A 13,047-nucleotide genomic window follows, 5' to 3' on the forward strand; every position below is an offset into this window, starting at 1 on the left:
ACATCAGTATGTTAAACATTTACAAGAATAATGGCAAAAGACCATCATCAACCATAGTGAGAGATATATTCTGTATCTTGTATATATAATAATACTTTAATATCAGACTTAAACAGGTGTCAGTGCAACAGGTATGGGACGACTAGATGCAAAGACAATGATATTCTGATAACATTATCTTTGATAACAGAATCCAACAACACAGAAATATTGTATAAATAGTACATAATAACAAGTTGCAATCCATTGCACGTATCCTGTGACACAAAACTCACTGCTGCACACCTGGCATTGAACTACATTCTTGCGATACCCCAACAGCTGGACACTGTCACTCAACATATTGCCTTGTTCTGCGATCAGCAGCATACCAAGCTGTCGGCACCAGAATCTAAATATTTGCCAAAATTGAAGTAGGAATTGAAATCCTTGAAATAATTTTTAAAAAAGACAAAGAAAAATAAGAGAAATGTTAAGAATATGCCTATTTTCACAAAAGGAGCCTTTACATATTTTTGAATTACTTTTATCAGCATCAAGAAGATTGACCTCTTCGCAAGGTCCCATACTCTGCTAAAGTGCCTGTATATATCCTATGTATTTGTGTAACATTGTAGACACTATTGTTAAAGACAGGTGGATATGCTGCTCACTAACTCCATCAATTCAACATGACATGAAAGATTGAAAAGGGAAATTGTTAAAAAATGATAATCACGTATTGTCCACAGTTCAATGATAGTAAAATAGCTCTTTACAAACAATTCCACCAATAAAATGGGCTGATGACTGATGTCCACACAAACATGGGTAGGAAGTGTGCTAGCTCATGGTGCTGTTTATTGCCATATTAACTTAGCTGAAGACAAGAACATATAATCAGGTAATGGGTTCACTTCAAGGACCATTCCCCTGCTGCAGGTATACAGCTCCGGAACACAGAATTTATATGTACAACTTTCAACATTTCTGTCTGTCTCTCTGAGTGTGTCTGTGTATTTGTGTCTCTCTCTGTCTCTCCGTGTGTGTCTGTCTGTGTGCATGTATGTATGTATGTATGTATGTATGTATGTATGTATGTATGTATGTATGTATGTATGTATGTATGTATGTATGTATGTATGTATGTATGTATGTATGTATGTATGTATGTATGTATGTATGTATGTATGTATGTATGTATGTATGTATCTATGCATGTGTGTGTGTGTTTTGGCAAGCTGAAACATTGTGACAAAAGGACACCTACAGGACAAACACATCCTGCCTCCTCAATCTGTCAATACAGCAGCACATGTACACTTCATGTTGAGCCACAGCAATCATCTTATCCTCCAGTCAGATCACAGATAAAACAAATTCAACCAATCACAGTTGACATGGCCAGGATCAACTCTGGCAACCAACACAAAGTGCAGTCTGACCTCGAATGTAATTCCGACATGGACACAGTCGCCTCAGATCATGACGTCCACCAACACAGCTGAACAAGAGTTCTTCCCCTTGAAGTGTGCACTCTTTAGTATTTACATTAAATGCAGGGTAGTAAATGTTTGCTGAACTGTGTTTGCTGGAACACTGCACATATAGTTTTTCTATTTCCTCTAATGAGTTTAACTCCATGAAGTGGCTTGGTTCACATATTAGATCTGAAACAGAGAAAATGTGGTTAATATTCACTCAAAATATCATAAAGTTTCTTGATCAGGTAGGTCTATGAAAGAAGCTCAATAGAAAAATACCACATAATGGTGTGAAATCTACCTTCTGCTAACATGCCTTCTTCAAAGTTCTTCAATGTTCATTTGAGCTGTGTATAATTAAACCTGGGTTTATATTACTTATATAGTGACATTGGCAGACCAACAAAACGGATATCTCCACAAAGTTCTACTTCAAAGCATCTATAAGCCACATACTCTGTTCCCAGCAGGCATCTTTACAACTCTTCCCTGGGGAGCCCAGGAGCAGACGTACAGCATCTGAGGGCGGCCATTGTGCTATCTGTTTCTGGAACTTGCAGAAGTCCTGATGTTCAATGTATGCATTCATCCTCTGCAGCATCCCCTCCTCAGAGTACTCGTAGGGCAAATATGGCTCAAACTGGAAACATAAGGCTTATATCACCTGATGTGGAGTTCACGGCAGTGGGAGCAAAACAGGAGATCTGCCATATCACTTCATATGTTGAATAATGATTGGAGTCAATTAAAGACAACTCTATTTAACAAAATCCCAGCCCTGCAAAAGTGACCTTCCCTCAAAGTACTAGCAGTGACTAAAGCTATTTCATTACATTCATTAGACTTGTTCGAGTTCAGTTTCATCCAAACCCATAAAGTAACATCCACATTATTCAGCCTTGAAGTCATGTGTTCAAAGTTTTTATTAAAGCAGTAACTGCTGTATACAGGCTACACATGATATAGATATATGGAAAACTTACTGTATTATTGTGCAGGATTTCTTGCAAAGCTTTAGTGACCTCATTTGTATCTTTGATGTTTATGGTGTAAACATGAGGCTTTCCGATAAACATTTCTGCATATGGATGCTGACTAGTCAGCTGAAAAAGATTAAATTAAACATGTTTTATTTCTCATATATATGCATTAAATGCAAGGAGTTAGAAAGAGCAGCATTTCACACAATGGCATAATTTCAGTTATAGCATAACATTTCAGCAGGTGATGAAGCCTGAAGAGATGCAAACCATTAGAGAGTTTACCTGCTTGGTAGAACCCATGACAGTGAGGGTTGTGCCTACAAAATAATGAGTAGTATAATAAAACTATCACAGGATCTGGGTACATCAAGAGGGCACAATTCCAGGATTTGTAGTGCGTTATGAAAATGCCCCCACTACATGTGTTAAACAATGAGCTTTTGTGACAAACCATAGCCTTTCAGCTATATCCTTCTTATCGCTCCATTTCTGTCAAACTGTGCATGCTATCCTAGTACACACATTAAACCTGCAAGAGAGTTCACATGGAACTCACCTACACCATATCCAACTAATAGTACTGAAGAAATACAAATAGTACTACTTGTGTCCAACTGCACATACCTCTCGCTGGGTGGGCTTCCCCTTAAACACAGGGTCATTCTTGTTGCCGTGGGGTGGATCAAACCTGGCATTGAGGAACACTGCTCCATTTGCAATAGCTTCCAAGGGAGCAGGGCCCTCGTACGGGAAGCCCATCCCGATAAACACCTGCAGCAAACACACATGTAAACATAAACCTTTATATCATCATATGTAACAGACTGAAGCATAAAGGACTAGGTGAAGGAAAACCTTGGAGACTGAAGCATAAAGGACTAAGTGAAGGAAAACCTTGGAGACTGAAGCATAAAGGACTAAGTGAAGGAAAACCTTGGAGACTGAAGCATAAAGGACTAAGTGAAGGAAAACCTTGGAGATTGAAGCATAAAGGACTAAATGAAGGAAAACCTTGGAGACTGAAGCATAAAGGACTAAGTGAAGGAAAACCTTGGAGATTGAAGCATAAAGGACTAAGTGAAGGAAAACCTTGGTATGCCACTAACCATGCATATCATAACCAACCACATCACCACATTATTCATCAATAATGACATATCTCCAAATTATTCATCAATAATGACATATATTCACATTATTCATCAGTAATGCCATATCTCCACATTATTCATCAATAATGCCACTTCACATTATTCATCAATAAAGTCATATATCCACATTATTCATCAGTAATGCCATATCTCCACATTATTCATCAATGACATATCTCCACATTATTCATCAATAATGACATATCTCCAAATTATTCATCAATAATGACATATCTCCACATTATTCATAAATAATGCTACATCACAACATTATTCATCAATGACATATCTCCACATTATTCATCAGTAATGCCATATCTCCACATTATTCATCAATCATGACATATCTCCACATTATTCATCAATCATGACATATCTCCACATTATTCATCAATGACATATCTCCACATTATTCATCAATCATGACATATCTCCACATTATTCATCAATCATGACATATCTCCACATTATTCATCAATAGTGACATATCTCCACATTATTCACCAACACCTGCAGAAGGGCTGTGATGAACTGTGTGTCACAAATCAAATAAACATTCTCCATTATAACCAGGTTCAGAATGAATGAAGAAAGGTCATGAGTGACAAGGTGACCCTAACACTGATATCATATCCTTTCCTTGTCTGTGGGGTCATAAACACAGATGTCATACTTATCTTGTCAGTGAAACTGTCAGTTCAGTCATAACAGATAACATCCTTACCTGGCAAGTGAAGCAGTATATGGGGTCATAACACAGATGTCATCCTTCCCTGGTAAGTGAAACAGTGTGTGGGGAGTAGTATACACAATAGGGGTTCTGTGACATGTCCTTCCCAAGGCCTTAATTTGGAAATTAAGGCCTTGGTAAGTCTCTAATGCACTTCCACCATTGTGTATACTACTACTGAGGTGCATGCAAAATTTGATGAAAATCAGTTGAATAGTTTCTGAAATATTGACTTTTAAGTGAGCATGGGGTCAGTCAGGAAAAGGCAAAATGTCCAACTTTTTTTCGTAATTAAGTCTTAATTAATCTAATGAAGTCATCGAGAGTGTTCCCAATGAAAATCGGTCAAATAGTTTAGGAAATAATCACTTTTTAGTGAGCATGGGGTCGGTCTGGCGAAAGGCTAACAATCCAACGTATTGTTGTACTTGTTATATATTATTGAGGCGAGAGGTGTTTTCAGCCGAATGAAACGCAGCTCTTGGCAGTTCCCCTGAGCTGCCTTGCTACCATCTCGTTAGGACGTACTTGTAGCGATGTGTGAGCTGTCTGAAGGTGAATGAAACACAGGTCTCGACAGTCATCACCTCACTACAGATTCGGGGGTTGCTTTGAGCGAGCGCCGTGGATGAGTATAAGTGTGTGTGCGTGTGTGTCTCAGCTCGGCTATGATGATGCACGTCCGGCTAACAAGCGAGGCTACAGATGTCTGAAGGTGAATGAAACGCATCTCTTGGCAGTTCCTCCCAGGGAGTCGCCTCGCTGCCGTCTCGGTATCACCGAGCGAGAGCTGTGAGCCAGTCGCAGTGTGTGTGTGCGTGCGTGCGCGCGTGCGCGCGTGCGCGCGTGTCTCGGCTCGGCTATTATTCACCATGTGCAGCTCGCTGTAGAGCTGGCTGGCTGTTGGCTACATTATGTAATGATAGTTTTGGACCAGATTTCTCAATTTTTTTACGATCCATTGCTCCTGCAGGAGTAAAAATATGGTTAAAATGATGGTGGGTCGTCTCTCTCTATCGACAGTGGTACAGCTTAGATCGATAAGTAATTTCATTTGCAAGTGCTATCAGCGTCCTCAGGGTTTAATGGTTACAGAGCTGGGCTCACTATTCTGAGGTCCAGCGTTCGAATCACACTTTGAAATTGATGGCTGATAACATGAGAAAATACAACTCTGACATATTGTTGTGTTAACTTACCACGACCTAATAGCACACACAAATAATCATGAGAATTATCATACAGTGGGTGATCTAAAAGGGACTGTGTCGTGAGGTACGATCATCAACTCCTCTCTGACGAATGCTCTCGGCAGTCCCTCTTTCAAGTAGTACAAGTTCGGTTCGCCGTGTTTGATGTCGATGTACGTTTTCATGGACCATATTGGATCGGTGGCGCATTTTCTGCTGTCTCCCTCGTATTCTCCCAGCTGCTACAAGTACCTAACGCTGACCCGGTCCAGTAATGTTTTCTCTGTTTTATCGCGACGTGCTGCTGCCGACGACGATTCGACAGATTTCATTTTGATGGCTTCAACGGGTCTCTTGACCAAGAATCTGGTGACTTCGTTGTTGATGGCATCCAACACTCGCGGTAAGCGTACGACCCATTCTGTGTTTCTGTTTTTGGGTTTCATTAAATCCTGCGAGTACTGATGTGAGAACAGACGTTCGGCTAAGGTGCGATTGAATCTCTCGACTATGGTTTGGCTTCGGTGAGCTGCCACACCTCGTCTCACCTGAACTTTGTTCTTGGCCAGTAGTTTTGGCACGGCTCCCATGAACTCGCGTCCGGGATCGATTTGCAATACGGCAGGCCAGGTCAAGCGACTGCGTTTGTATATGCGTTCTAAGGCTTTGGAGACTTCGTTCAAATCTTTGGTCATCAACGGTTCGGCTTCCTTGTAGTGACTGGCGACGTCAATGACTGTCAGGGCGTACTTGTAGGTTTTACGCCTGACCCTGTCGTGAGGTAGAAACAGGAGGTCGGCTTGGTGAACGCGATTTGGCGTTGAAATGTCGAATTTTCTTCTCGGATGTACCGAGGCGCCGGCAGGTAAACTTGCCAGATGGCTTGTTTTTTAAGGCCAAGCTTTGGCGACGTCTTCCGTTGACAAATTTTAAGACTTTGTCGTTTTCGGTTGGCATGTTGATTCGGACCACCATCTGTCCCACACCTCGGCAATCCTCCCGGTGCGATTCCAGCAGGTCGGCTCGCGTGAAGCCGTGCAGGCACCGTTCGCAAAAGTGTTTTTTGTCCGTCGTATTTCGATTGGTCATGCAACAGTCGGCTCAGACTTTTAATCGCCGTGCAGTGATGCTCACCCTCTTTTCCGGTCAGAAATAAATCAAATCTGCGCACATTGTTGGACATGGAGCTGATTCGATGGTTTTATTGTCTTCGTGTCCAAAGACTTTGAGGGCAAAATTGTTTACTTTTTTTAATCGCGTCCAGTAGGAGATGGGAGTTAAGCGTTCTACGCCCGTGAAGTCGAACACGGATTCCTCGATCGATGGATAGCTGGAACGCCTGCACGGATTGCCTGTCGGTTCGTACCTGGCGGCTATCATAGCCACCACCGCGCAGTAATTATTAATATCATCGTCGTCTTTAGTTTTAGGGTTAACGATGGCCTTTTTATTTTTGAGGTACGGTGGCAGGTCCATGTACGTTCCGGCTTTGAACGGCACATAGTTCGCCACGTCCAGGTAGACCGTGTCGATAGTGTCCACGACCAAGCCCGACCCATGTGGGTGTAGCTCTCCAGGGATTCTCGTATTTTTGCAAACGAGGTGTTCATGGACATGTCAACGGACTTGGGCCGAGTTGCGACTTCTTGCTTGCCTCTGAAGTAAGGCTGGATGTGCTCACTGGTGCCGTCCATCTGCTGTTTTTCCAGAGACATTTTCACCGTGAGTTGAAATTTGAGGCTTCCCAGATCATTCAGTTCCTCGTCGACTTTGTCGGCGAGCAGCGGTTTTTATGTCATTGACGTCCATGTTTTTGCCCGCACGAACCGTAGTTCGACGGGTTTGTGTTCCTCCAGCAGTTCGAGGAGCTTGGCTTTCCTCGTCCGCGAATAACCTCTGAGCCCACATTCCTTCGCTTGGAGTTTGAGCTGTTTCACCGTGGGTTGTAGTTGTTCGTCGACGATGCCGAGCAATCATAACAGCAGAGGTCTCCTCAAACGGGAGTAACCGATCACTCCGCGTTTTTTGGCAATCCTTTTCAGTTCTGGAACGTTATCATTGTTGCTATATCAATGTGTGAAAACTTTTTTCTAAATGAAAAATAATTATATTCAGATGGGAAATCAAATCTCTAATAGGTTGTTCGCTATAGTCAGGTGCGAATTCAAATCTCTAATAGGTTGTTCGTTTTGGGTATTTTTTTAAATTTTATTCTGAGCAGTCGGTTTTGTTCGTTCTCTTTTCGTCAAGTAGATGAGATGGCCTCGTACCACATCCGCTCAGTGGGCTTTGCAACGATGATAAAGGCATTTCACACCCACGCCACCCTTTCGTATGGACATCATGTGTATGCCGCAATATTCGGTGGTGCATTTCCAGCTGCAGGTTTTGGTTTTTCCTAGCAGCACGTACTTGCAGTTATACGGTGCACGTCTTCCCATCTTTATGTATATACACGTAAATATATTTTAGTCTAATTGTTTGGCGATGAACACAGTTGCCGCTAGACCCAGTGCCAAGATAATCAGTTCTGCGAGAAGGTGGGTTCGTTGCCGAGAGGTTCGAGTCGTTTGCCAGTGAGCAGGTAGTATTCTCGCATGGCATTGTCGATGTTTGAACGGCGTGGTTTTCTCGCGAGAGTTGGTCGTTGATGAACTGTATTCTCTGCACACGTTTTTAGGAAGACGGCTACTACAGCGTGCGCTCGCTCAACAAAGAAATCTTTAAACCTGTGGGAGCTGAACTCAAAATGAACGACTCCAACGGCACGGTCATGTTAGCCAACAACAACAAAAACGACTTGAGACTCAGTGAGCTGTTGGCTAAAACGAAATTACCCGATCTCGTTCCATATCGTGAACTGTCCATTCATCTCGATCAGCTGAGCACGGCCGACAACGTCCAAGGCGAACGACCTTCCACACTGCTGAGAGCCGTGCCGGTGAAAACGGAAAAGTACAACGACGGCAGAACCGAATCGTTTTCGCCGCGGCAGCACAAGAAATTAATCCGAGGCAACATCACGGAATTGAAAATATCGGTTTTAGACATTAAACATTATCCCGTATGGATATCTCAGCGCGACGCTGCACATACGACAATGACGGAGTCTCAAGGTCCAGGAACAGGCGTTAAAAAATGCGCCAACATAGCGATCTCGGGGACACGCGCGGATTCGATGAACCCGGAGTCGACGGCAAACTGTGCGCCTGGCAACTGAAAAACAACATTTACAAACGCGTTGAACTGCCGACCTCTACTGCTGCTGGTGGTGGCAAGAACAACGACCTAGGTGATTTCGTCGATACCGAAGGAGCGGTCAACAACACGCTATACGACCTGATCCGCAACGACGAGGACGAATGGACGATAACCCTAACGTTCCGCGGCAGGCTGTTCCACCTGGACGACGTCGAGACCACAGCTGTCTCCAGAAACACTTAGTATACTTCAATGACGATAACAAATGGGTATTAGTGCCATCCCAATTTGAATGGAATCTCAACATCACGCTCGACTCTCTCCACGTTTTCACGGACAACAAAGATCACTACCCGGCGTAAGTCATGAACAATGGAATGCTTCTCGTGGCTTACATCCCTACGCAAAAACGCCAGCGTGATCGTCAGCACGTTGAGGCAAAGAGTAGCCCACATGCTGTCGCGCAAACCCGGGACTCAAAACGTGGGATTGCAGATGGTGTCGGAATTCGACAGCGTGGTAGACGTCCTGGAAAATCTGCTGGCGAAATCCAGGCTGTACATCCAAGTATACCTCGGCGAACCGCCATCGGCACGTGACGTCGAAATCGTGAAAGGGATCAAACTCCGCTGGGCCAAACAACAACAATACCAAGTTTGATCCGTTTACGTGCGGGTGCACGTTAACGCCTACACCAGTCTGCAGGTAGTCACGTGGAAGACACGATATCGCTCACCAAAATTTTCCTACTCAGCAACATACATCTCATGGGTTTAAAGTGCACGTCCGAGGATTATCCGATAACCAATTGAAAACCATTTCGTAATTTTGTATAAAACAACCGATGAACAACCATCATCCCAACGTAACGCTAGCATCGGGGACACGCAGGGATTCGATCTGCCCGGCAAGGAAAACACCTTGTACGTCCTGCACTTAAAAGACAACGTATACGAGCGGGTGTCACTAGCAGACTTCAAACAGCCCGACTGGTTGATCGACATGACCCTCACCTCACCCCACATATCTTTAAATAACAATGGTTACGTCTCCAAAATTACGAACAACGGGTTCCTTCTCACGTCTTTCACTCCAGAGTTTGATGTACAAGTTTTACGAATACCAGGTCACACGGTCACATGTTAGCTTCAAACAACGTGGCTTCATATTTACGGTTTGACGTACCAGATTACCAACGGGATTTTTTCGATTTCAAATTTGACTATCAAATCACACACCACGCTCGTAGTAGATATCTATCTCGCTGACGCTCGTGGGTCAGAACGAACACTTTTGACTGGGTTGACAATACGCTGGTTCACCAGACACAATCACCAACGGTGTCGTATCGTCATAAGACCTGGATCGACACCCTTAATAAGCCTCGACGGAGTGCGTGTTATAGAAAAGAAATTGATTCATGTCTCAAATATTTACGTGTACGATAATCTAAACCTTATGAGCCTCAAATACATCGATCGGATATTAACTGAAAACCAATTAAATATTATTTTATAAAAAATATATATATACACACAGGATGGGACTGTACCCAGTCGTGGATGAAGTAGCAAAAACACTGGAAACTGGACACACACACACACACACACACACACTGCGACTAGCTCACAGCGCACGCTCAATGCTAACGAGATGGCTGCGAGGCGACCGGGGGAACTGCTGAGAGCTGCGGTATAATTTAGTGGAAATCAACATAACGTAGCCATGCCAGCCAGCCAGCCAGCCGATCGGCTGTACATAAAGCCGCCAAGCCAGCCGATCGGCTGTACCGAGTCGACACACACACACACACACACACTGCGACTAGCTCACAGCGCTCGCTCAATGCTAACGAGATGGCAGCGAGGCGACCCGGGGGAACTGCCGAGAGATGCGGTATAATTTAGTGGAAATCAACATAATGTTGCCAGCCAGCCAGCCAGCCAGCCAGGTCGGCTGTACAAGCCGAGCCGAGACACACACACACACACTGCGACTGGCTCACAGAGCTCGCTCGGTGATACCGAGACGGCAGCGAGGCGACCCCTCGGGAGGAACTGCCAAGAGATGCGTTTTAATTCACCTTCAGACATCTGAAGCCTCGCTAGTCAGCCGGCAGTGCATCATCATAGCCGAGTCGAGACACACACGCACACACACACTTATACTCATCCACGGCGCTCGCTCAAAGCAACCCCCGAGACAGTAGTGAGGTAATGACTGTCGAGACCGGCGTTTCATTCACCTTCAGACAGCTCACACATCGCTACAAGTACGTCCTAATGAGATGGTAGCAAGGCAGCTCAGGGGAACTGCCGAGAGCTGCGTTTCATTCGGCTGAAAAGACCTCTCGCCTCGATAATATATAACAAGTACGACAATACGTTGGATTGTTAGCCTTTCGCCAGACCGACCCCATGCTCACTAAAAAGTGATTATTTCCTAAACTATTTGACCGATTTTCATGAACATTTGCATGCATCTCGGCAGATGGTTACGCTATAGCAAAACAGCATTGGGAACACTCTCGGTGACTTCATTAGATTAATTAAGACTTAATTACGAAAAAAAGTTGGACATTTTGCCTTTTCCCGACCGACCCCATGCTCACTTAAAAGTCAATATTTCAGAAACTATTCAACTGATATTCAACGGTGGAACTGCATTAAGGCCTTGGGAAGGACATGTCACAGAACCGCTATTGTGTATACTACTGTGGGGTCATAACACAGATGTCCCGCTGCCAGTGTTTTCCAAGCACAGGTCCACTACAAATACCCACCAGTATAGGCTATCTTCCAAACAAGCGAATCTTCCCTTGTCAAACACTTGTTGTAATTCTGTCAATACACTTATGAATCTAAATCATGGAATCTAACCTTTGACTCTCTCAACAGTTTGTGGAGGTCCGCTCCATTGAGTAGACCATGGTTCACCACATAGTCCGGGAGCTTGGCCTGCTTCTCATCATAATAGACTGTACCATGTATCTCAAGAAAGTCCTTTATTACATTGAGGTAGCTGTCTTTTTTCTGAAAATGGTAAATAGAAACATAAAGACACAGTCTTACAATGTTTAAAAATTCTTTAAAATAACTTCACCAAAGTGACAAAGTCATTGCTATCCCTGCAGTGGATAATACTTGTCTAAACTTTAACTTGTTATTGCCTTTCAAATGTAATGGTAGTTGTGGAGTAATATTCTTCCACAATGAAAATATTAGAAAACATTATCAGTTACAAAACTAATTATTATTTAATCATATTTTCAATATTCATCCCCAATTTAGCAAAACATCTTTAGCTTTTCCCAATATAAACTCAAGAGGAACAAAAATCTCTCATTACAGAAAAGCTTAATAACTGTTGGCAAATCCATAAAGCAAATCATAAAGCCAATGTAGTGCCTTGCACAGAAGTAAATGACTGACATACCTCCCACATGTACTCCTTCTTGCCGTACACAACAGCCTTGTTCTGCCTCTCCAGATGCTGCACATGGGAGTCGTTGAGGTGCTGCTCAACCACAAACCCCATGAAGGAGTTGTCGGGGCTGTGAGCTGCGGAACAACACAACTCTTGTAAACAGTGAGTGAGTGAGTATGGTTGTGACTGTTATCAGCAATATTCCAACAATAACACGGCGAGGGACACCAGAAGTTGGCTTCACACATAGTAACCATGTGGGGACTCGAACCCGAGTCTTCGGCGTGACGAGCGAATGCTTTAACCACTAGGCTACGCCACCACCCCGAGTGAGTGAGTGAGTGAGTGAGTGAGTGAGTGAGTGAAATCTGTGGTGAATGCATACTACTGCAACATAGAAGACTGTAAAATGCAATCAGTTCTGAAGCAGGTACAGAGGCAGCAAACTGATCCACAAGTGGATTGCACACTGCAATATATATGTGGAGCAACGAACTTGATTTTAAGCTGGCCACTGTCACCGTATGTGATGTTCATGCTGGTGGAACATGGTGACCTTGAGTGAAGCTCATGAAAGTGACTTTCATGAATCAGGAAAGCTGTCATGAAGACCATTCAACATGGATGATGACCTAGTGATGATTCAGGTACCCCATGTGAAAACTCCCCCACATGTGACAACATGTACCTGCTCTGACTAAACCCTACCACCCAGGTGGAGCTTCAACATAGTGACCACTGGAGCAGTCACTGATACTTACGGAACATGGTGAAGAACTGGCGAGGCTGCAAGTCTTGGCCTCCCCATGATGTGAGGATCTTGTTCTGTTTGGCAAAGCTACGATGGTTGTAGGCAGGTTCAGTGCCAAACGAATCAACAATCCGGAATAGACAACTGAAACA

At 43.7% G+C, this 13,047-nt stretch overlaps 1 protein-coding gene across 2 annotated transcripts in view; it reads right to left on the reverse strand.

Moving 5' to 3' along the window:
- Positions 1 to 1,098: 1,098 nt before the first annotated feature.
- Positions 1,099 to 13,047, reverse strand: part of LOC124253233 (alpha-1,6-mannosylglycoprotein 6-beta-N-acetylglucosaminyltransferase A-like) — an 80,801-nt gene continuing 68,852 nt past the window's right edge. For both annotated transcript variants that reach the window (XM_046686970.1, XM_046686969.1), the window contains exons 12-18: positions 12,906 to 13,039; positions 12,154 to 12,278; positions 11,598 to 11,750; positions 3,071 to 3,217; positions 2,447 to 2,566; positions 1,920 to 2,103; positions 1,099 to 1,649 (exon numbers count right to left, since the gene is read on the reverse strand). In XM_046686970.1, the coding sequence (XP_046542926.1) occupies positions 1,390 to 1,649; positions 1,920 to 2,103; positions 2,447 to 2,566; positions 3,071 to 3,217; positions 11,598 to 11,750; positions 12,154 to 12,278; positions 12,906 to 13,039 (1,123 nt within the window). In that variant the 3' untranslated portion in view covers positions 1,099 to 1,389. The remainder of the gene's footprint in view (positions 1,650 to 1,919; positions 2,104 to 2,446; positions 2,567 to 3,070; positions 3,218 to 11,597; positions 11,751 to 12,153; positions 12,279 to 12,905; positions 13,040 to 13,047) is intronic.

The sequence above is a fragment of the Haliotis rubra genome, unplaced genomic scaffold, assembly GCF_003918875.1.
Source record: "Haliotis rubra isolate DU_JTF1 unplaced genomic scaffold, ASM391887v1 Scf536, whole genome shotgun sequence".
NCBI lineage: Eukaryota > Metazoa > Mollusca > Gastropoda > Lepetellida > Haliotidae > Haliotis > Haliotis rubra.